Below are 25,385 nucleotides of genomic sequence, written 5' to 3' on the forward strand. Positions count from 1 at the left end.
TTTGCAAAGTTATACCTAACCATTAGAAACATAGCATGATAGAGGGTTCAGCCCCCCCCACTTTTTCTCGCAGGAAAGACTATTGTTCCTAAATTTACCTTGAAAGATAGAGGGGTTAGATTCAGAAGCATACTAGCCCCCCCCCCCCCCCCCCCCGGATTAGGAATTTCATGATTTTGGAGAAAAAAATTTAGGTAAGTAATTTTTTTTTTGAGGTATACTCCCCGCCCCCCCCCCCCCCCCCCCCCCCCCCCGGATTAGGTTTTCCATGATTTTGGGAATTACTTTTTTCTCAATATTTCTGAGGATTAGTCTAGCCCCCCCACTTTCAATTTGCTTCCGACGCCTATGGACAATGTTAAAGATCTCTGTAATCTTGGCAAATTCATCTCAAAAAGTATGTTATTAAGGGACAACTGTATTACATAATTGTAGTCTTTTGTTTTCTCAACCTGTATATGTAACATTAAATGTTATTATCTGTACGTGCACAAGTTCTCCTGTAAATACACTTCCACCTCATGTTATACATATGTTATACTGATAAGCTGTAAAGCTTAAAGAAATAAAGAATTGAATTGAATTGATATCCAAAAGGACCCAGAGAGGTCTTCGTGCAAGCTCAGTCGATTAATTACTGCGTCTATACTGCAATTATTTGAGTTACTTGAGCGCGACAACGGAGTTCAATTGGCGTTGCTTGGGACCTAACCGCGCTACCACGGCGAACCCATTTCGTTTATACTGCGTGTTTATCATAAAGCCAAGCCACGGCGCGAGCTTTGTGCATGCTCAAAGTAAGCGCCGTCGAAGGGCGTTCTTAGCGACTCTACCACGTGCCCAGTGAAGATGCCGCTGCGGTGCTCTGCCGATGTTGGTGTATCTACCGTGCGCACCTTTGCGTTCTGCATTTTTTAGGGACGCAGCAGGATCGCCCTATGAACGCAGTCCTGGTGTGACGAGAGTTTTAACAAAGTTTAGAGATAGAGAAATCACCTGGTGCTGTCTGTATGTCAATCTACACATTATAATTTTTAATTAGCTTTTATTAAAAGAGAGACGAATTATGATTGACATGAAATGAAATTAAATCTTGAGTAATGACCATGAATTAATTGCTTCGAAAATCAGAAAAAATCACATAATTTCCATCACTGTATTTTGCAAAAAAGGACCCATATATTTTGACACATCTCGACAGAAATGCAAGATGTTTCTCCTTTTCTATATTGGTTACCCAGAGCGGATCCAGATGCTTTCCTTGCTACGGGGAGGGGGGGGGGGGTGGCAAATAATCCTATTGCATGGCAGGGTCGAGGGGGGTGTTTCCAGGGCCAGTTGGTTGACAATGTGAATTTAACAAATCTGAATTTCTAAATTGCGCCCTCTATCTATAGATCCACGCACTGATTTTAACACTCAATGACTCGTGAATCGTAATGTAAAGCTAAAAATATCAGATTTACTTTTCAGTTAGACAGTTAAACTTTTCTTATTTTCTTTTAGGATAGTCTTTTTACGCTATATCCTAAAGTAAAAAAAAAACATTTATCACCTATTTATTTCATCTATTTTAATTTTTTTAGACGTCTCTTCTTATAAAATTTACAAAAGTTTAGTCCTTGCGATGCAGTTCTCTTTTTAAGGACATAGACGTCACTATTTTTATTGTCAAAAGAAAAAGAAACTTAATTGGCAAATAACAATTAAAATTTCAAGACCGTTATATTCAGGCACAATATACGTGTAGTTTCAAGTTAAGACCCCTGCATATTGATTATGCGAGAGAGCGTACCCGCAATTAAAAGAAATTGTGAGGGGGATTCCCGGAGAAAACTTCCTGTTCCTAGCCATGTTCTGATTGGACATAGACCAGTTTTTTAACACCCTACATAGAATTGCATGAGTGAATATATAAATATTTGAATAATAGAATCGATGGCATCGACCAAACTAGAGGCGTGACGAGATACATGTCAGATACGGGCTTCAACCTCGGTTCTTTAGAAAAATACAGACACAGAAAAATGTCTTACCAAATTGTTTGTGTTCTCAGATAAATATATGGAAGTTTCTATAAAAGAAAGTAAGATTAGTTTCATAGTATTTAAAGAGATACATTGTACGTATAAACGTTTCCTTTAAAAAATCAAGTATTCTCGCATTAATCAAATTTTGAAAATAATTTAAAAACATGTAAAAGACATTTCAAACTTGAACTAAAACTACTTCCCATTACAGTTGTAGATAATTTAGATAAATACTTGACTTGATCCGCGAGGTTCAGTGATGAAGGGTTTGGTTCTCCTTGCGTGCTTATTGAACACAGCAGGTAAATATCATTGTTATAAAATTAGCTGCTAGGTTTATTTATATTCGATGGTAATGATTATTTTGACATGTATAAATATTAGATATTTTAAAAGTATCAAATTTTTCACATTTCAGGGGCTGTATATTATTGCGATGACGCAGGTAATTACTTTAACTTATATGTGATATTAACCAGTTGAACTATATATCTAGATTGTAGCCTTACGCCAAAACAAATATTTCATTTGTCAACACCGCGAACATTTGTTTTTTGTTTTTTTTTAGATCCATGTGGTCAAGCGAACTCGACAGAATTCTTTGAATCTTATGCCAGGTTTGAAAACTGCCAACATGACGCAGCAAATAGATTTTGTGATCGTTACATCATCCCTCAGTGGTACCGGGTAAATGACGCAATGTTGACGCAATGTCCGCAACTTCTGAGCTGTGGCACCATTTATCCTGTCTGGTTAAACGGTAACTAAGTATAATATAATCCGTATCTTATTTAAACAACGAAACCTTTGTTTGCCCGAATGATCAAAATTTAAAGAGGCCTGGTCGTGGCCATTTTTTATATACTGTATTAATTGTTTTGAGAAGAAGATCGCTGTAGCCCTATACCACTATTAAAATAGATATTGGGATTTTTTTAGCTAAGTTATGTATGACCAAAAGTACTATTAGGATCTGATGTGTTACTTACGAGTATGACCATTCAACCATCTTAGAAATGCAACTTTTGTCTTTAGGCACTTTGCCAGGTTCATCGGATGGAATTGTTGATAGGAAAGCTTGTAAAGTCGGGTTCGAATCCTGCTGTGTAAGAAGCTATGACGTTAAAATCAAGCACTGTGGATCGTTCTACGCCTATTGTCTGGCTGCCCTAGATTCGTGTCCAGAAAGATATTGTTTTGGTAAAACTTCATTTTGCTCAAATGTAATATAATGCAGCATCGATGGGTGTTCAAAGCGTCACATACCAAACACGTCATAATGCTTTTAAAGGTAATAGAACTATTCTAACAAGACCTTGAACTTTCGGTAGGACGTAACTATCTATTTCTTACGTCAAAACAAGTTAAAAATGACGTTCGTTTCAAGTAAAATGTACACCGATTGCGTGTTCTTAGCGCAAAAGCCAGACAAATCGTGTTGGTTTCAAAGAACTAGTCATATTGCAGATATTATTTGAAAAATAATTTATGTCAGAAAGGACACTTGGTTGAGTGGCCAGCAATGAAATAGACAGTCTTACGTCACAGTTCAAGCTTTTGTTAAAATGGTTCTAATATCACATATAATTTAAGCATTGAAATTTGGCTGATAAGTTATTAAGTTGAAATAAAACTGAATGATGAATTTTTGATAAGGTAAAAATGGCGCTTGTGATGTTCCGACGTCCGCTGCACCGGTTACCACGACAACGAAGCAGACGACACCTCCTTTGTCTACGTCATGTTTGGAAGGTAGTCGAGATAGCCTTATGAAACGTTTTTGATATGAATAACTGACTAAGATATTTCAAAATGTAAAGTTTAGTCAATAAAAACATTTTCCACGTCATTCTAATGTTACGACGCGTTACTTCCTGTATTTTCATTACGGGCCGCCGGAAGGCGGTCCGTTATTTGATACACATTTAAATATTGTTACTGCGTTTCTGCGGGATAGTTCTTTTTAATAGAATTAATACCATGCATATTTTTTATGAATTAAAAGTAAATTTGCATATAGAAATATGTGATGTACCTTTTAAAAAATATCACATATTTTTTGTTTTACTCGTAATTGAAAAATACTAGTAGGTCATACTTATTGTCGTGTTTGGCGCGTTTTTATCGAGACTATAATCTATTCGGAAAACTTCGGAGTTTTTACATTCTTTTCAAAACAATGCATCGGGATCGGTATGCGGTACATACTAAAGACCTAAAATACTAAAGACCTGAATGTCATTAAATTTTTTATAAATGATATATTTGAATTTCTGTGTGCCGTGTCAAATAAAATGACTTTGTGTGTGTATTTATTATATTTCCATGTAAAATGTGGTAGAAAATATCATGAAATGAAAATTTGAATTGACTGGAAAATTTAAACTAATCAATTTCTATTTTATCATGTGGTCTCTTAAATTCATATAAACTAATGCATTAAGTTTTCATTCAATACGATGCAACAAAAAAAAAAACAAATTGGTTTGAAATACATAATCTCCAAGAGAAAAATGATGAGTTGAACTTTGAATTGTACAAATCAATGTGTTTTCCATTACTTCATACTATGGCAATGATCAAACAATTACCGTTAGAAATGCTTACAGTAACGAACTCGATTCTTTGTGATAATAGTAAAAAGTTAAATTTCAAAACAAGTTGCTGAAATTATATTAAAATTTACCATAAAAATTAGTACAACCAAATTTTATTTTCTATTTTGTGGTGTGTTTTAATGTAAACAACCAATGACTCATACAACAATTATATTTTTTGCGGCCCATTTGACGCTTGCGTCAAGATGATTTCTTGTTGTAGTTTTGGCTCATTATCTTAGATCCCTGCATCGAAAGCAACCTGCGCGCACTAAGTGACCCGGGCACCCGCTCCATGCACTGTGAGTACAAGCAAGGAGACGGCCATTGTGACAGCAGCCTGACCCCGGGCTGGTACAAGGCAGACTCCCCCATGTTGACCCAGTGTCCGGGACTCCTGAGTTGTGGGGCCATATATCCAGTCTGGATGAATGGTAAATTGGTTGATTATCTATGTACAGATTTTCTTATATGTTTTGCAGAAGTTTAATATATTGTAATCTTTATTAAATCAATCTCAAAATATCATAAATGCTATTGTCTTTGTGATCGTATTCATACGTCTATAAGGAATTGTTGTCTTTTTATTTTGTTTTGAAATTTACGATTAGTTAAAATACTTGTTTAACACCAATAACTGTAAAAACACGCTTCTTATCTAGAGTAAAATAAAAAAAGAATTGAGAAAAAATAACAATAGAGTTTGTTAATTTGGTCAAATGTCATGTCAGGGACGAATCCGGGTCAAGGTGACGGGGTCGTTACTAGACAGGTGTGTCAGAGGGGATTCACCGGATGTTGCACTACGTCATACGACATCAAGGTCAAGAACTGTGGTTCATACACCGCCTACTGCCTCAGACAACTGTCAACCTGTCCGGCCCGCTACTGCTTCGGTACGAGGGTACTATTGCTTGATTTGTAACCTCTTTGACATTCACTAGTATTACCGTTAGGGCACTTGATGGGCACTCTCCTATTTCATGTAAATCATATTTACTTCACTTAACTTGCTACAACAATTTATTTTGAGTAAAATGAGCTAATATTTCTTGCAAAACATGACAAGTCTTAACAGTTTTTCTGAATATATGTAATTTTCTTTTACCGGAATTCAGTTCTAAACTATCTATTGTATCATGATAATTAAGTGGCTGGCAGTTTTTTAAAGCATGAATGATTTTCATTGGCTTTATGTATCACAAATTCTAGGTAACGGACGCTGTGATAACAACAATAAAGGGAAGGATTCTGACAAAGAAGGTAACCAGTGATATTTACGTTTTCAAAGTCTTAAATTTATAATAAAACTACAAATAGTTTTGAATATGCTCTTTCAATACTGAGTACAACCGACTGGGAGCATTCTGAATGCAATATGAATGCACCCAATACATTTGTAAGAATGAAACCTTGATTTAATAAAATTGAGTCCATGAACTTAAACATCTGTTTGATCATTGTATATTTTGAAATGTCTTGACTTTTAAATTTTTAACTATTGTGCCATCATTTCTTTTTTCGATGAGAAGAAATTGAACCCTAGTAGCAGTTACATCAAAGAATATAATTTGGTCGGGGATTAACAATACAAATCAATATACAATACATATTGAAAACATGCTTTTAAAATAAATAGGCTCTTTTATATGCAGCCAAAAAATATGCATGAATAGTTTTAAAGAGGCGTTACATCGAACTTGATTATTGTCGAAGTGGGTTTATCAATTTTAAGTTGAACTGTGTTTTGCATTAACGACAAATTTAAATATTTAATTTAAAACAGTGAGTGGCTAGTAGAATAAACATGAAATGTCCTTAAAAATGGCATGTACATTATTTTTGCTTCCTAGTTACCTCTGCTTACTTTGAACAATGAGTATACTTTTTGATTCTAATTGGCTAGACTTAGTATTTAGTTATGGGCTATGCTATTTTGAATACAGTTCAAACCTATCATATTTCAACCCGCAACAAAAAGGGTAGGGTTGTTTTAATATTTCTTGAAGGGACCTGACACGATTTGAGCTCAAAATTGTAGATTTTATTTTCCCAGTTTTAAAGTTTAGGATGGTTAATATCAGTATTTTTAACGCTTCGTCAAAATCTGAAAGTCAAATATTGAGTATTTTATGGATATAAGTAATAAGGAATCATTCTTTGAATATTATCAGGTGGTAATGTCGATTGGGGCGTGGTCAAATCTATTATTAAGCCCTTCGGGCTTTAAATGATTTGACCACGCCCGACCAAAATTATTATCTCATAATACACAAGGAATGATTCACTATTCCTTAAAAATCGTTAGTATAACTTATTATGAATATCTATAAGGATAAAATATACAGAAAATTAGAAAAGATAATTATATTACACATGCATATTCATTTCTTGCAGACAACAAAGCACACAGCCATTCGACTTTGGAGATTATACTGGGTGTCATTTTAGCTGTTCTAATTTTAATTTTGATAACATTGGTGTTCTGGTGCTTGAAAAGATACAAGAAAGGGTATGTTGATCCTTTCCTTCCTACCGATAGATTTGTGTAATTATAAGTATGTAACTTTCATTATCAATATTTCATCATTTGTTTTCAAACGCGTATTCCTGTCCGTGCTCACTGCTATAGTTGTTTTTTAAGTAAAAGACAAGCTAAGAAAATGAAACTATTTTTGTTTTGATTAAACAGGCATGGAAAGACAGGATCCGTTGTAAACATTCAGAAGTCTGAGGCAGACAGAGAAACGACCATGGTGAATCCGATGTATGTGTCAGAGAACGACAACCCACCCCCTTATAGCGAATAGTGGATGTTGGAAAAAGATATACTGTCAGCTATAACTATTTTGTATTCAATGACGTGTTTGTAATAAAGCAGTTAATATAATTTACAACAAAGTTCCAAAGGTACTGCATTTTTTTTTGCCAATGAAGAGTCAAACTGAAAAAATTGTTGTATTGTATTTTGACTTTAGTTGAGGGGAAGCTTGGGTTGTGAGGGCAATGGACCTTAGTACTTGATTTCAGCCTCTATTGTCTGGCCTTAAAAGAAAACAAGTTGTATGTCGTTACAATTTTATTAATGAGAAACCGCAACTCTTAACAACAGAATAAAACAAATTAATAAGTAACAATAATTAAATCAATTTAACAAAATATCCTGAAAATAAATAATTAATTAATAACATTTTAAATTCCAAGTTATAACATCTTAGTTGCGTTTACTTATAAATACTATTTCTAAAGCTAAGATGATTTGAACTACACATACGTACCTTAAAAGAAAACAAGTTGTATGTCGTTACAATTTTATTAATGAGAAACCGCAACTGAGGTTGTCAGGGCTCGCATGGCCATTTTATACCCCAGAACCGGTTTCCATGACGTTTCCACAACTTGTTAACTTTCTTAGTACCCATGTGACTTGACCGCATGTGGTCATCCTGTGATCACTGTTTCATAATCTTAATTAAAAGTTTACTCCTTTGCCAAATTTCCAAATTCTTACTTCATAACACCAATATCAGCATTGGCTTATAATAATAAACTTTATCGAAATTCAACATTTTTATCTTTATTCAAACAGTGATCACGTACATGAAATATTTGATGAATCAATTAATAATCCTAGTGCTTGGTCCCAATACTTAAATGTAATCAAAAATTAAGTAACATGTTGACCATCTTTTTAATGCTGACTATCTAGAATACACAATTTGTAAACACGGATCAAGAATATTCCACTACTGACGTATAAGTTAGGTAACTTTTGACCTTGCACTAGATATAAGAAATAGGACCTTTAACATAAATGAATGCTATGAATATATAGTCAAATATAAAAATAATATAAAAATTCTATATTAATTACTTCCTCGCCCGTAAAAATTTGTTTAACTACTGTGTTTGTGCCTAAATGTGTTGTTTGCCTGTTACACTGTATCATTTCAATTTCGTGTTTTGTACTTTGCATATAGTTAACTGTTTTATTTTTTCATCACGCCACCCACGTTTTTTCCTATTTATGAAGTCCACCCACTAATTCCCTCCCTCTTTCAAATGCTTATTTTTACGAGGGTCAACTATTCCTTGTCTCAGGTTACTGTTTCGTCACTTTTCACCGATTTTTAACAATACTAGATATGCCTTCAAAAGAAGTTTATTTGAAACCGATACAAAGAAGGTGAAAATTAAAAAATTCTCCATTAACATGTCATCTTATTTTTACCCAGAAAGACTAAAAATTCTTTACGGAGGATTTTTTTCATATCTTTTTTCCATTCGGAATTACTCGGGACACCTTTAAGAAATTCAACTTTTTAATACACGGCAGGTACTTGCATGTCTGGTGCAATGCAAAATTTCGTAGACTTTTCTTGCATGTGTGTTGAAACCTGGCATGCTAGAAAGGACGTTTAAATTGGAAAATCTTAGATTTTTAAAAATTATTGAAACCCTGATATAAAAGTAACATCGAATAATAAAGCATGATGGGAATGAACGATATCTTGGGACCGAATATAGTGCTCTGTTAATAATATAGTTTGTACATGCTAAATACGGCATTTGTTTTTGTGCATTTTTTGAAAATAAAAAGTTGATATCTACATAAAAGGAATATGAAGTTTTTGTGTTGGTATTGTACGTCGGAATAATTTTTTGGTGATAAAATATTAAGACTATTTTTAAATATGATAACTGACGTCGGGTGGGGAACACAACATAACGTATAATACAGTTTCTAAGTTAATGCTGATTTTAGTGAGTGAAAATAACAAAATATTGTTTTATTAAATTACGTTTTCCTGTTTACAAATAAGTAGTAATTACTTGTGCTGGTATCAAAAAACAAACACCAGCTTAAAAAACACATTTTACCTTCTAAGATAGCATACATTTAAACATTTAAACACGTACGTACTACACAGTTCGTTTAATATGTAGAAATAAAGCATTTATATTTTGTCTCGTTAAAATTTACATCGCTTAACTCCTTTACCCCAAGTTTTTAATTTTTAGAAATAAACTTAAGACATCTGATTTTAAAGTAACATCTAGTGCAACGGAATCCAATCTTCCTTTAACTAACTGAACAAGAGACATTTGTATCGTTTTAGTGTATGTATGCACTAGTTATGTAAAATGTTAGCATTAGTCAAGGAATTTCAATCTGCCTACAGGACCTGGCGATTTTATCATTAATGCACACACATGCACCACTTAATATGTCGTAATGCTTTATACTGCTTAAAATGAAAGACGGCGATATAACTAGGGTGAAGTCATTTGCACTTAAAATTATTGTTGACTCACTGTGTAATGCAGACATGTTTTAGTTTTTATTAAAAAGGCTTTAAAATAACGGTTTCATAAAATTAGGTAAACTATGTGTATTGTCATTTCAATTTAAAATCAAAAGAGGATGGTTATGATTTTATTATGATAAGTTGAATTTAATATGTGTAGTTTTAAATAATGCTTCTTTTTTTCATTGACTGAAAACTTACCCACGTGTAAACGGTAAAAAGAAATGTGTAAGGTAACACTATTGATCAGGGCTATGAGGTGTAAGATGAAAATGGTGGTTTCCCTAAAATTTCTATGTTCAGTAACGTAAATAGAAATGGAAATATTTCTGAATACTTTTTTACCATAATTTTAACAATTTTGATCCCATGAAAAGTGATCATGAACCTTTGAAAAAAATTATTCACATAATTCAAGTTTCCAGTGTTGATTGTTATTTAAAATAATGAAAATTTTAACACAATGCATGTGGTTTGAAGTTATTGAATATATACCGAATATTTGTCAATTGATTTTCGGGCAAGTTTAAATGGTTAAATTCATGCGAAAAAAACCCCTTCTAGTACAAAAAGTAAAGTAGGATGATAGGCAGTTTTTACTGTTCACTGATCAATGTTTATTTGTTTGTATAATCTTTTTAAATCAATTGATTGTGACTTGAACAGTCGGTAGATGACATATACATCATATCGATTGTTGATTTCTATTAATTTGAAACATATCTACGTTTTGAAAAGACGAAAAGTTCAGCTTAGTTTAAAACGACTGAAAGAAATGAGAAAACAAGATATGCCTGGTAGACTGTGTACAGTATGCTAGGCAACAATCTAACCTATTTGATGTAAAAAGATATTTTGATAGTAAATACTTCAAATGATAAATACAATTCTGAAGAGCGCAAGTTAGGTTTTTATGTTTAACTAATACACACACAGCTGCAGCTTTCTTAAATATTATCAGTCATTTCAGGATAGTATATTTTTAAAGAATAGATTGGAAATGCAAATCATACACAAACCCGGCCACTCAGATTTTAATGGCATTACCATAGTTTAAAGATTTATATGGTATATATCTTTTACGGATGCGATTTTTGTGTTAACACATCCCCTTTAAGATAACTCTTTATTTTGTAATATTCAGTTCTTAATGGCTTTTATTACCTCGGTAAGTGAATTCTGGAGCATATTGAATACATTTATTTTAATTGGATTCGTGGATAGATATTTCGGCGTTAGAAAAATGCATTTTAAAACAGTACAGGTGAGCAAAGCAAACTAATTGTGGCTGGTTTTAAATTTATTTGTTCTAGTTCTTTTGTTTTTTTTTGTTTTTTTTTTTAACAATTTTTAAGCTTTTAAACACTTAATTATTTCACTTCTAATGCAGGGATAATAAATTATATTTTTATTTTACATCTCATTAAAAGATTAGCGAATCAATCTCTAAATGAATGTTTTAGTTTAACTGCCAACAGTACACAGAAAGGGATTATTTTTCTCTCTCTGTTTGTAAGTAGGAACAAGAATTGATAGGTGTCAAGTTTACTTGTTTTGTCTTAGGCTCTGGTTTAATCAATAACTTTAGCCATTTTTTTATGATTCTACAAAAGGTGATAAATTAATTTCAATTATCAAGTAGATACTTAAAATTTTATCGATTAAAAATAATGAACGAGGTTTAATTTACACTTTTGCAAACATTCAGATTTAAAAATATTCCTACAATATTAAACCTTTCTTTATTCTAATTTTTAAAAAAGTCAGGTATTTTTTTACATTAGATACACGTCTGGTGAATTACAGAGATAATTTGGGTTACCATGGTTTAGTCAGCATATTAATGTTAACATTTAGAAATACAAACGTTAATGACTGTGCATGAGAACTTTATGTAAAGTGTTTTACTTTGTTGGTTCATCAATTCCCATTACTCAACTCTGATTTAAAATGAAAATTTCAATAAGATATCTTTTAGTTTTTAAATTATTTGAATATACTCTTTCAGTGCTGAGGACATCCCACTTGGAACATTCTCAATGCAAAATGAATGCACCCAATACTCTGTAACAATGAAACCTTGATTTAATTAAACGGAATCCATGAAATAAAACATATTATTGACCATTGCATATTTTTGATATGTCTTGACTTCTGACTTGTTAACTCTTGTGCCATCATTTCTTTTTTCGTTGAAATGAAATTGAATCAAAAAGAGTACCAGTTACAACAAAGGATATACTTTGCTCGAGGATTAACATTACAAATCAATATACAATCCATATTGAAAACATGCTTATAAAATAAATAGGCTCTTTTTGTCAGCGTTTTTGAATGGTGTTAAACATAACTTCCACTATCTATAGGAATTAATCGATATATTATAGGCATTACTAGTATTAAGTTCATTGAACTCTAAACTTTAACATGCTTAACGACTGTGCCAAAAATGCTAAATTGTATAAAATTGATTTGTTTTTGAAAAGGTAGCATGAGTTTTATTACTTTTCTTTAAAAGTATACGACAAATATGAACAATTTACAAACACGATTTGAATATTTTAGATCAGAAAGCTAACGATCCTTGTTCCAATTGTCATAAACAAAATAAACAGTGATACATATACAAAACCTTCCCCTCCCAATATTCATTTAAAATTTGATATTTATAACGAGGTCTTAAAATTGTCATTGAAATTGATTGTAATTGAATTAGACTAAAGATATTCAAAGAGAAAATGCATTTAGATTGATTTTTATCGAAGTGGGTTTCTCAATTTCCAGTTGAACTGTGGTTTAAATTTAGGACAAATTTAAATATTTAATGTAAGGCAGTGAGTGGCTAGAAGAATGAGCATGAAATGTCCTTAAAAATGGCATGTACATTATTTTTGCTTCCTAGTTACCTCTGCTTACTTTGAACAATGAATATATTTTACGATTCTGATTGGCTAGACTTAGTATTTAGTTAAAGGCTTTGCTATTTTGAATACAAGTCAAACCTAACATATTTCAACACGCAACAAAAAAGGTAAGGTTGTTTCTCAAAGGGACCTAAACACTATTTGAGCTCAAAATTGTAGATTAATTTTGCCCTTTTTAAAGTTTAGAATGGTTTATATCCATCTTACTAATGCTTTGTCCAAATCTAAGCCAAATTTGAGTTTTGTGCAAGAAACAGAGTTTGTAATTCTTTGTTTTGTAAAGAAAGCTCCAGATTTGTTCTTGTTTACATAATTATGTGTTTTATTATTATAAAATTCAATCAAAGTTTGCTACCTCTAGTTCGCTATCATATTTATGGACACAATAAGTTTATTTTGTTTTCATTGGTCATCTTGTCGAAAAAATTGATATTCAATACTTTACATAAATTGTAAACTCAAGTTTTGTATACATAACCTTTGTATCTCTCTTATAGATTGACTTGAACCATTCAAATTTAGTCATTTATTCAAAATGCGCGTTCATTATTTCAGAGATAATAAAATAAAACTTTGATAAAAAATTTTGTGTAGGTGTCTTTAATATTATAGTTTAAAAAAAAAAATTAAATCTTTCAGTTATTCGGTTTACAAACCTATCATTGAAATGTTGCTTAGTGTTCTCATTTAGATAAATTCTATTTTTATCACATAAATAGTTGAACTATGAGACGTCCTCTTTGTCATATGTTAAAATAAATACAATCAGTTTGAAATTTATATTATTTACCATACATATATTCACAGCTAGCCACTAAGAGCCATAAACAATATTGATCATTGTTTCAGATAATCAGCCACTAGAAGTGAATTAAAAATTGTTACACTTGGCCCTCTGTTAGCGATATTCGTGTTTCCATTCCAAAAGCCAACATCAGAAGACTTTTTCTAAATCATGTGAAGTATTAATCCTCTTAAAATATAATTTTGCCTTCAAGCTAACGACTTAAGAATCATATTTTTGCTCAACTCTTCATTAAATATGATATGATGTATAAAGTTTATTATGACACAATTCTTTAGTCAAACCTTTTATTGAATGCATTTAATATATATTTGTTCACGAAAGTTTATTACATAAAGGTAATGCATATAAAAATACATTTAATTCAATAATTGATTTACAATACTTCAAGGTGGTTTCCTTGGGAAAAATGAGGATTTTTTGTCTCGGGCTTTTGCTATTTGCTGTTCATAAATCAGGTAAAATACTTAAATATACATACATGTATATTATAAATCACACGCTACGAATAGTATTGTTATCTAGCTCAATACAATCTACATTTTCCTCATTAAGTAAAAATAAATAACATAATATAACTGTCTGTGATATAATGTTAAAGGGGAGGACATGATATGATATGATAAAATAAATAACACTTTTCTACGATATTCTCTCACACACTTAACTACATTACGCTGTACTACGAAAGTTTACACTAAAGCATTTTCACATTCATTTACGCTTTTAAATTCATTTCACACGTGTCATTATTTACTGTAGATCAGGATCCATGCATAGAAGGAAATTTCATAGAGCTCGATCATGTGGCTAAACGATCGCCATCTTTTGATATGGACTCTACTCCGCTCTGTGATAGATACATAACAGAGGGATGGTATCGAGCCAAATCTCACGTAATGTCTACGTCACCACCAATTCTAGGGAAATGCGGTACACTTTATCCCGTGTGGCTTCGAGGTATTTCAGCTACGTTAACATTTTATGCACTATATTCTAAAACGTTGATGAAGAGACATTGCAAATAATAATGGTTTTTGTTATTTTTTGATTATTTAGACCCTATTCCATCCGATGGAGTTTCACAAACACTGACAGCATGTTCAGTAGGTTTCTCGAACAATTGTGAAATCCCATACGACATTGAAGTAAAAAACTGTACAGCTTTTCTAGTCTATAAACTTAGAGCGCTGGATTCATGCAACTCTGCATACTGTTTTGGTACGTATTTAAAGAAAATATATCATACAGTTTTTGCGTAATTCACATTTCATGTTAATTCAAAATAATTTGAAGTGGCTTAATTCCCTAGCATTATATGACCGATACTCGAGCTCAGCGTGAAGAAATTTAAATAGCACTCTATATATGTTGATTATCTATGTACGTGAATTTTTTTTAATGTTGTAATCTTGCAATCCAGAAAAAAATTGGCTTATAGCATCGCGATAATTATGTTGGTATGTATAAAACGGCTATAGATACTCTGCAAACATGAATATATTTTTTCCTTTCTTTATAGAACTTGATGATGAATGTAAGTATCTAACTGAATAATTGCCATTAACTATTATATTTATTTAGAAAAAGTATGTCTTTTAACATGTCAGGATTACATTTTATAGGTGTAAATGAGTCTCTAAAGGACGTGCAAGTAACATTCCATAACATTACTTGGAATGAAACAGAACACGAATCAGTAGCGGGTATTTTTCGATACGACCCTACTGTGAACCTGATTTGTTCCTTCACCCCTTCTGATGATGACTCCCTGCTCTACCACATTGACTGGTACGTCGATAACGAGACTGTGATCCAAGGACAGACCGTCGACAAGTCGTCATTAGATGACGCTATTCTCTCCGCAGCGGATATATACGAGGCGGGAAAAAAGATTAATTCGTGGGTAGGTCAGAGGTGAAATTTTGAAATACCCATCGTAATAAAACTTCGATTTAGCAATACACTAATTTTGTTAATTTTTTTTCTATCTTTCTCATTCAAAAGTTACTGTAACTCAAAAAATGTTCGAATACTTTGAATATCAGAGAGATGTGCAAACAACTTTACTGTTCATTAAAGAATATTTGCATTCATTGTATAATTCCATGTTGTGTTTGCATTGAAAATTTGCGACGTTCAATTTCCTTTTATACCCTTTACTAATCCATGCGTCATAAGCACAAAGGTAAATGCATCACGTGTTTTGAGTATATATATTTTTGTAAGATTAAATGAAAAATCAATGTTACATAACCGATTTGAGGTGTACCAAAGAACATATCATTAAACCATAACTACTCGTTAATAAAAAGATTAATCTCTACAAAGTTTCTAGCAGTACAATATGTATATATTTAGTCGCGTAAGCGAACTAAATAAAATGTTAATATGGCTGTTCCATGTATGTTACATATCCCCGACTAAGAGATTATATAATGTCATTACAGCAACAATACACATAGATTTCATACAAATATACATTAGTGTGAATATAAATATAAGCATTGAATGCTTATTTTTGGACGTATTCTGTACTATAACACACCAAGCGGCACATACGGTATTCAATTTGTCTGACCCAAAATAAGCATTTAATGCTTAAATATATCACAGTACATATATTTGTTTTAAAAATATTACAGTACGTGGTAAATTTCCCACGATTCAATTAGAAAAAAGTTCAAATGAAGGGTGACTATAAGAGTATTAAAAGGTGATTGATAACATAGCTCTGCTATTTAGTTTACTTACCAGTTAACATATAGTTGGAATGGCACATTTTCTTTTTTTTATTGAGTGCGTTGTGAAAACTTAGTTTTTGCTAATTTGTGTTTCTTTCTTTATAGATCCATTGCGTTGTAGGTCTTAAGAAATCTGCTAATAAACTACCGTGATCTTACCAGTCCAGTTTATTGTTTTTTGCAGGAATTGAGGTACAGTGCAATAACGTATTTATTTGCATAATCTATTTAAGTTAATTCAAGACGATACATCATACTGCTGAAGGCTTTTGCAATGGTTTCGTATACTGTTCATATCATTTTGTTTTTTTTAGATATATTCTTATATCATACGCTGCAATTTATATTTAAGACATTTTTCTAACACACTTTCAAAAACTTACTTTATTTAGATATTAAACCATACCCTTACAATTGAGAGAATGGGGACGTCAAAATTGCAATTTCGTCCAACCATTCCATTTGCATCTCAGACAATACAATTTCAAGTCGGTGATCAATTCGCTTCGCCTCTCTACATACAGTTGTCATTTCCTGGAAATATTCAGGCACATTGCACCAAAAATACGTATGGGTCCGTTCACGATTGTTTTCCGGCAATAGAGAGCTTTACATTTAACGAGAGCCATAAGTATGAAGATGAAATCAACTGGTACAAGATATATGAGATAGACGTATTTAATTCGGATGGACTCGGTTATTACATGCAAAACAGCAAGCTCGTGTTACGACTTGAAACGAACAGTGCAAAAGGCGAAGGCGCTAGAATATTTTCGGATGTTGTGTTCCATGATATACACGTAAGACAAACTCTAATTAATGGATTATATGTATTTCTCTGTCACGTTGGTGCAATATTTACGTGTTTTTTTTTATACAGATTTGTTTTTCCTTAGATAAATGTTGTAGATAAAGAAGAAGCTTGGAAGGGAAAGCGATGTAGTTCATATGCTGACCCACATCAAAAAACATTTGATGGATAGTAAGCTATGTTTACGGTCTGACGATAACGGAGAGGCTAATCATACACGAACAAATTGTATCAAACGTTAATTCACTTGTTGATATTATGACTTGTGTTTACTCTATATACTTATTCTAGATCTAGATGTATTAAAGTTATATGAAGTAAATTATCAACGTTTTTAAAATACGTTGTTTATAATTGCTTTTAAACTTTTTCTTTGTTTGCATTGCATTTCATTTACTTTTCTGAAAAAGGTAAGTGAGATAAAACTAACAAAGTACCTATTAATTTTTGTTTTAGAACAGAGAAAAAACTTAACTTTGGCTGTTTAAATGCTTCCATTTGTTTAAGGTGAAAATAAAACTAAATTAAATGACAAAAAAAGTTCCTCTGTTTTAACAAACCTTTATTTTTTATTTTAGCCTTTTAATTGAATGAAAAAAATTCCAAATGTAATGTTAACACTTATTCCTTTTATAAATATTTTATGTGCAGAGAACTTATGATAAATATTGTTTTTTTAGTCGATATGAATGTCAAGACACAGGCTGTGTCACTGGAAAGACGTATATATTTTATCGAAATACTGACCATTTACAAGAGGTAGGAAATTTAAATTCATACCATTACGAGTCCTGAGTTAAAATAAAACGTGTTATTACAAGGGTCTCCATTTTGTAGGTACAAGTCCGTCACGAGAATTGCTGGGGTAGACCTCGTTGCATCTGCGCAGTGGCAGTTCGATCAGGACAGGATGTGTTCACCATCGATGCTTGTTATCGGAGGCAGTATATCAACTTTCCTATCTGTAACGAAAATTCTCTAAAAGTCATCAAAGAAACAGACAAAGTTTACAAGGTTAATTTCTTTTTTGATGGTTCTTTTAGCTTAATTTTACAAGATTTTTTTGTTATCAATCAATGCTTATCTTATACATTAAGATGCATGATCCAAAAGCAGACAGACATACATCCGTTATATCCTCTATGAAATAAAGATTATACCAATAAGACAAGTATTTGGTGCAATGCGTTTACAATTATAGTGTTCAGATCTGAAACATAATATTATCACGGACACATTTATACAATTACGTAAATAGGAAATACATTTGATCTACAGATCTACAGATCTACTAAATTTTTTTTCTTAATGATACTTTTAATTTGATTGTCTTATATCATTTTTTTATCATTAAATGTTTAATTTATATATAAAGATGTATTATCTACACCCAATTCAATCTCTGAACAAAATTTGTTTTCATCAATGTTTCAGATCATACTCCCAACAGGAACGTCTGTGAAAGTTTTTCTCTACAACTACGGGAGTTCTTCCTGGTACATAAACGTAGAAGTTTACCCCACGGTTTCTGATGTTGATAGAACGTCTGGACTGTGTGGAGTACTGGACAATGATAGGACTAATGACCTCCGCCGACGGGACGGAACCCAGGACAATATATACTCCTATAGCTACTACAATCCACCCGATGATTTCTCCCTATCATGGCAGTTAGTTTATCTTTATTTTATTAAAAAAACCAGATCGTTCAGGTGCAGGGTATTAAATGTATATAAATATAATCTTCGAATAAGTAGAAGAAAAATAACATTTTTGATCAAGAATATTTGTATTTAATATGAGTGTTAATGAAAAAAAAACCACATGTACTTTTTTTGTAAATGATTTTTTGGAGTTGATTTTAATCAACTCTCCTATGCAGTTACTCAGACAAACTGAAAGTGAAACAGTGTTTGGACCTCAGCACAAATCATTGCTGCTGACAAGACTTAGTTCTTGAAAATAATTGATGAATTCGATGTAATGTATGCTAAAGCATTGTTTTTCAAGGAAACTTATTTATAAATACATTGAAAATAGTCAAATTTTAAATGGTACGAAAATATTTTTTGTAGTCGTAATATGTATTCCTACGCCCGAGTTCAATATAGTCTCGTTCAACTCGACACTCGGCTGTCTCCGTAAATCCTTGTCGGAGATTTGCGGTGTCAGCCGAGCGTTTGGTTGAACGAGACTAGAGTTCAATATTGCTTGGATCCATATAATTTTCGAGAAATATTTCTATCACTGATACATAGTTTGATTTAATTCATTTTATCTTTAAATATTATTTAACATTATTCATATGGAGGTTTCTCGACATTCTTGTCGAAAAAGTCCAAAAATTCATATTATAAAACTGTGCGTAATTAAAATTAGAAACTACATGTATTTGTCATGCAAAATAACATATCATTGATTTTAAAATAAATGAACATCAACAAAATCAACTCCCATCAGATCTTCACGCAGTACAGTTAAGACGGTCAATAAAAATATGGGCAAATTTTTGTGATGAAAACACGTATACTTTAGTTAAACTGGCATGTCCTTTTTAAAATCAATAACAGTCGCTCAAATGCAATATATTTCTAATATATATATATAACAGTACAATATTTTATGTTCATAGTGGTCACGTGATATGGCAGTCGCATGGTACAAGCAGATGTATTTGTGGTTTTGAGGTCATTTAAAAAATTCAATATTGCAAGGGCATAATCATGTCAAAATTCACAACTGAATTATGAAATAACTTGATGTTATATCGTAGATTTTGAAAAACGGTGCGAACTTTTTAAGATAAGAATATTTGTTAGTAGAAACCGTAATTTATAATGCATATGTTGAATAATTTTGAAGGTCACAGGGTTAATTTCATTAAAAAATAATTAATTTGTACGATTTTACAAGGATCGTAGAAGTTTTTAAGTTACATAGCATATTTCAAATTCACATGTAAAAGTTTGTCGGGATCAGGTAAGTGTATGCCCTTGCAATTAAGTGATTTATTTAGGTACTCAGATTTTAGATATACGATATTTCATACAAAACCGAGGTGGCTTCTTTATACGATGCATACTTTTAACAAAATGAAAATAAGACTATATAGGTAGCATTCTACTAATAATAATTTTAAACAAAATATTCATTTATACTTTTCCGTTAATGTATGACATTTATTTTTCTTCGCTATAAAAGTGCACGATAGTCTTCAATGATTTAACTTAATGCGTCATTTTGAAGCATATGACGTCATATTTTGTAGTACAGCGAGAACGACATCTCGCTTATTTTTCAGTGTGTACGATATAACGGACATCAAAATTGTAAGTAATAGCATTTGTTGTTTTTAATTAAAAGATTAGTATAAGTTAATTTTACTAATAAATAAATTAATAAGTACTTTCGAGGTTTGTAATATACTGTGATGTCATAATGCACATTTCCCGTACTTTTTGTCTGAACGGAGTTTATTGACAGCCTTAACTGTGCTGCGCAGTACTTTGATTAATATTAACTTGTCGTAACAATAGATATGAATAATAAAAAAAACATATTTAAGATGTACAATTTTTAAAATGCACAAATGACATTTTTTTAAAGTGCATTCCTAGGAACTTTAAGACATCCTATAGAGGTTAATTGTTTTTTGACAGACTTCCAGACGGTAGCACAGAAGATCTATTATCAAAATCGCAAACAGTATTCGATAACTTGACACCTTTGTCTACTTATTTTCACAAACTCTGCACTTGCGATAAAGGGAAAACATACTGCAGCTACAAACAATACAGTGACTGCAAAACCAAAAGCAGAGGTCGCGAGTACCACTGTGTATTACATAGCAGCTCAAGGAGGAAAAAAAGAGACCTCGAGTTTTTCACACAATTTCATGGAAACATTGATGTGAATACAGAGGATATCGGAGTTAGTGTTTGTTAAATTATGTTGATTATATAATAGACAACTTTACCTTCAAGTTGATATTACGCTTAGATTTTGTTTATTGAATTGATTAAAAGTCATCGACCATTTTTTAGCGAATGAAAAGACAGGCGTTAAATGAAGTGGATGCTTATGACATTTGTAACAAGGCGTTTCAACAGTCAACATACTACGAGACCTGCCTCCAAATTGTTCCCAACTTCAGCAATGAGACTTTAGTCAACTGTATGAACGATCTTGTTGTAAGTAACAATTACAACAGATTATGGTCTGGTATAATGCATAATATAAGATTTAAAATGATTAAATGCATTGATACAAACAAACATTACATATTATGTAGCTAATTGTAGTTTTGATTAAATTTTCGTGTGTTTTGTAAAGTTTCAAATTCATATTTTAGTCTTTACGGATGGACAATGATCACTATCCAGCAATTAATAGAGAGTATCATTTTTTTTGGGACAACGTATTATTTAACATGTTATATATTTCCTGTTCAAACGAATCTGACAGATGACCGGAAACCATAATCTTACCCAGTTACACCTGGACACTGCCCTTGGACAATGTCAAACCTATATTCTGCTTAACTCTACGCTAGTGGATGAACATCCTGATGTCACATTGGTTATTGTCAATTTATGTCCAAATAACTGCAGCAACAGAGGTGTATGTTTATCAGGTGATTAAAACAACAAATGATCCAGTGGTTTATTTGTTCATAAGTATTAATTCAAAACGTGTTTTATTGTGTCCATGTTTCTTTATCAATATTCAAGGGAACTGTACCTGTGATTATGGGTTCGGAGGAAGCGACTGTTCCTTTGACGTGTTATCTCCTCCAACAATAACAAGATTATCCGGTGATGGTGTTTGTGACAAATCCTCGGAATCTTGTGATGATGTCACTCTCTATGGGCATTATTTTTTGGAGAACATGGGTACAACTTGCTATGTGACCAGGGAAGAGGTAATAGTTGTAAAGATGTTTAAATTTCTTCAGTAGTTCAGTAATTAGAACAATAATTATGTTTGTATACATGTATATAATTATTATTCACGTTTGACAGATTGATGAAAACAATACTGTAATATCCCGGACCTCGTACACGGTAGAATTACAAGAAAGGACCCTTTATGAAGGATTCTGTAGTCTTGAATACGGTCCAGGATCGACGTTTTATACTACTTTCCATTTTAATATGTCTAATGATGGAACTCAATTCTCGCCTCTGTATACTGTTTACGTATACCAATCTGCTTGTCAGACGTTTCAAAACATTTCCGGAAACATCAAAGTTACTCTTCAGGCAAGTAAACGGTGTTATTAGAATAACAAAAATAATCGATCGTTAGTGATTTCTTTCACATTCTTATTCTTCGGTTAAACATTGCAAAGTGTTATGTTCGCTTTCAAAATTATCATTATTGTCATGCAATTTCAGAGCGGTTATTGTTTTATAAATGGAACTTGTATACAAAGTGGGACATTAAAAAGTAACGACAGCTGTTGGCGATGTTTGGCCTTATCCAATGCATTTGACTGGACATGGGGTATGTATGGCCCTTATATGTATAATGTATCCTTATTGAAACACATTCAAATCGTCTGATGTAATCGTTTTCAAACATGTTTATATGCAGTAATACAAATATTAATATGCTAAATATAATACTTACATAATATTCATGGTGATCCGAAGATAATAATTTTTACTTAGCTTTAATTCGTGATTCTTTCGTTTTAAGACATGAAATTGATTCTTTCTTTGTATATACCGATTAAATGATATTAATCTACCCGCGTTTTTTGTTTTAGACTGCACCAACACAGAAGCAACATACATGTCAACAACAATTTCCTCTCCAGCACCGTCTTCAACATCTTCCTCAACAATTGGACCTCTGTCGACATCATCACCAACATCATCCATATCAAAATCAACAACATCATCCCTAGCAACATCACAGTCAACTATACCGTTATCAGGAACTTTATCCCAAACAACAGGTTCACCTCTATCGATGGCACCTACCACTTCAGCCACTTTTAGTGTGCAGACCACGTCTTCAACAACACAGGAAAGTACGACAAAAAACGTTGGATCTCAAGAGTCTGTATCGACTTCAAAACAACCTGGTACAACTTCCTTAAACGGTATTGTTACATCTGCTGCTTTGTCTACAACTTCAACCCTACCAACAACGTCTACTGTGAAGGGTTTGACTTCTGGAACAACTAAGACCTTGAGTAACGCTGATGATGAAGCAACAAACAAACAGACAAGCCAGGTAGAAGGATTGTCGGCGGTAGCTATAGGTCTCATCGTTGCAGTTGCTGTTGTAGTTGCTGTTATTGTTGCCATTGCTGGATATATGATCAAACAAATGAAAACGTAGGTATTTATTATGTGTTTTAAATGCGGCCATGAAATGTCATTGCTCAATGATGAATTATGCTTGTGTTCAAATCTTGTACGAGTATAGGATGTGATTTGCATACTTTTTCATATACATTTATAACAAACTAAAACATAATTGACGATTTCCTTTAGGAATGATGATGAGCACAAACCTCTTGACAACTCTATAGAAGATAACGTGAACATTTACCCAGACAGCAACAGAACGATGGCTAACAGGGGTAACTTTAACCCCACTGACCTCCTGCAATTTGACTCCCCAGCCGACAAGTTCTCGAGACCACCATCAGCAACTTCTACGAGATTGTTGCCTCCCCATCAAGATTTCAGGAAAATGTACGATCAAAGTCATCTCGACAAACTATTTGGCGCCAAATGATAATAAAACTATAAAAAAGAAAAGAAAACATTCTTTGTAAATTCATGAATAGCCATGTATTTCGACGACCGAATTCAAGGATTTTGTAGATGGAAATAGTTGTGATATGTATATATCATATATCATGTTTGTTAAAGAATTAATAAACAAGTAAGATTTCAATATATGTACAAGCGTATTTTTATTTATACTTTAAACGTTGGTTTTCTTTATGATGATTATTCATCCTAAAATTTTTTATGAAAAGTTAATACTTAAAGAAATTCGACTATTCTTTAATATTCTATTAACCATTTTATTGTATGTAATATCATATGAAGCTTTCTTTTCAATAAAAAACAGTAACAATATATTTCATATCTTTTTTTCAAATTTCAATATACTTCTGTTATTATCTTTATCAATTTCTGATTATTAATCTTATCTGCACGTTTGTTCGTCTGTCAGACTGTCTGTTTTTTGTTACGTTTAAATTTTTTTTGACTTCTCGTACACTATGGAACCGATTTTATCATCCTAAACAAAAAGCAATATTTAGTGACGGACTTTTTTATGACCCTCGTTTGAGTCTCTTGCCAAATCATTGGGCCATGATTAAACAAACCTAAAATGTAAACAGTTTTGCAATGTAAAACTGAAAAGTAGAAGTAAGCCAGTCTACAAAACTTTTGCATTTAATTATGCCTTCACTCTTCTCTTTGTCTCCGATTTGGGTGAGAGTTATTTAATTATATGGAAAGAATTTAGTTTTAGAGCAAAACTAAGACTTTAATGCGGTACATCATGCAATGGTTAAGCTAGTTTAAGTTTTATTGTTGTTTTTGGTTGGGCAGTATACATTATTGCTATTTGGAATTATATTTTATTGAAATTATTTGTAATTTTGATCGAATAAAATGTTCCTTTTTTGGATACTTATTCGATGAGGTTCTTTTTGTGTATAATAAACAAGCATATCTGAAACTTGACAATGCCTTGCAATGACATTAATAAAACAGATTTCGAATCTTTTATAATGAATAAAATTAACTATAGAAAGATTACTTTTACCGATAAAATGTACTTTGTGGAGTGGCTTTGAGAAAATCCTATTGCATAATGATAGCTATTCAGTGTTTATGCATTTTATTTGTCTTACCAGAGAATGCGGAATGAAAACAGGGAAAAGAAAGGCATTATTAAAGTACGTTTTAATTTAGATACAATTCAACATATGAAATGCATTTTAATTTGTGTTTTGTTTTTTATATTTACTTTTTTAAAGTTACATTTCATTTACAGTTATATTTTGTAAAACTCTTGTTTTGAATTTCAACCAAATATAAATAAATGCTAGATATACTGATCAATGCTCAAATATATATATTCATCAGCTTTAAATGTCTAATATCTAAAGTTGAATAAAAGACATA

At 32.1% G+C, this 25,385-nt stretch overlaps 2 protein-coding genes and 1 long non-coding RNA gene across 4 annotated transcripts; all 3 read left to right on the top strand.

The window, feature by feature from the left end:
• Positions 1–1,954: 1,954 nt before the first annotated feature.
• LOC128183129 (uncharacterized) lies at positions 1,955–7,444 on the top strand. 2 transcript variants are annotated; one of them, XM_052852026.1, is made up of 11 exons: positions 1,955–2,086; positions 2,242–2,332; positions 2,449–2,475; positions 2,599–2,790; positions 3,066–3,230; positions 3,687–3,782; positions 4,870–5,061; positions 5,359–5,523; positions 5,840–5,890; positions 7,025–7,139; positions 7,320–7,444. In XM_052852026.1, the coding sequence occupies exons 2-11, from the start codon at positions 2,290–2,292 to the stop codon at positions 7,435–7,437; spliced, it is 1,164 nt and encodes a 387-aa protein (XP_052707986.1). In that variant the 5' UTR covers positions 1,955–2,086; positions 2,242–2,289; the 3' UTR covers positions 7,438–7,444. The 2 variants fall into 2 exon arrangements, with proteins under 2 accessions (XP_052707986.1, XP_052707985.1); XM_052852025.1 differs by having other exon boundaries at positions 1,959–2,122.
• A 5,487-nt stretch (positions 7,445–12,931) lies between these two features.
• On the top strand, positions 12,932–14,939 carry LOC128183095 (uncharacterized). Its single transcript, XR_008243536.1, has 5 exons — positions 12,932–12,967; positions 13,710–13,822; positions 14,057–14,123; positions 14,428–14,625; positions 14,725–14,939. It is a non-coding gene; the product is annotated as an uncharacterized LOC128183095 (long non-coding RNA).
• A 356-nt stretch (positions 14,940–15,295) lies between these two features.
• LOC128183075 (uncharacterized) lies at positions 15,296–25,275 on the top strand. The gene is made up of 15 exons (XM_052851932.1): positions 15,296–15,571; positions 16,515–16,601; positions 16,802–17,209; positions 17,306–17,391; positions 17,901–17,979; positions 18,058–18,234; positions 18,655–18,890; positions 20,880–21,150; positions 21,264–21,410; positions 21,685–21,853; positions 21,951–22,141; positions 22,242–22,481; positions 22,617–22,725; positions 22,991–23,567; positions 23,727–25,275. Exons 3-15 carry the CDS (start codon positions 16,832–16,834, stop codon positions 23,971–23,973), a joined length of 2,907 nt encoding a protein of 968 aa, XP_052707892.1. The 5' UTR covers positions 15,296–15,571; positions 16,515–16,601; positions 16,802–16,831; the 3' UTR covers positions 23,974–25,275.
• The last annotated feature ends 110 nt before the right edge of the window (positions 25,276–25,385 follow it).

Source organism: Crassostrea angulata, chromosome 5, assembly GCF_025612915.1.
Source record: "Crassostrea angulata isolate pt1a10 chromosome 5, ASM2561291v2, whole genome shotgun sequence".
Taxonomy (NCBI): Eukaryota; Metazoa; Mollusca; class Bivalvia; order Ostreida; family Ostreidae; genus Magallana; species Magallana angulata.

Coding starts and splice junctions, on each gene's coding strand:
- LOC128183129 (XM_052852026.1), top strand. CDS start 2,290: ATGAAGGGTTTGGTTCTCCTTGCGTGCTTATTGAACACAGCAG. Junction 5,062..5,358: donor ATATCCAGTCTGGATGAATG/GTAAATTGGTTG, acceptor ATGTCATGTCAG/GGACGAATCCGGGTCAAGGT. Junction 5,891..7,024: donor GAAGGATTCTGACAAAGAAG/GTAACCAGTGAT, acceptor CATTTCTTGCAG/ACAACAAAGCACACAGCCAT.
- LOC128183075 (XM_052851932.1), top strand. CDS start 16,832: ATGGGGACGTCAAAATTGCAATTTCGTCCAACCATTCCATTTGCATCT. Junction 17,210..17,305: donor TTGTGTTCCATGATATACAC/GTAAGACAAACT, acceptor GTTTTTCCTTAG/ATAAATGTTGTAGATAAAGA. Junction 21,411..21,684: donor ACTGTATGAACGATCTTGTT/GTAAGTAACAAT, acceptor CGAATCTGACAG/ATGACCGGAAACCATAATCT.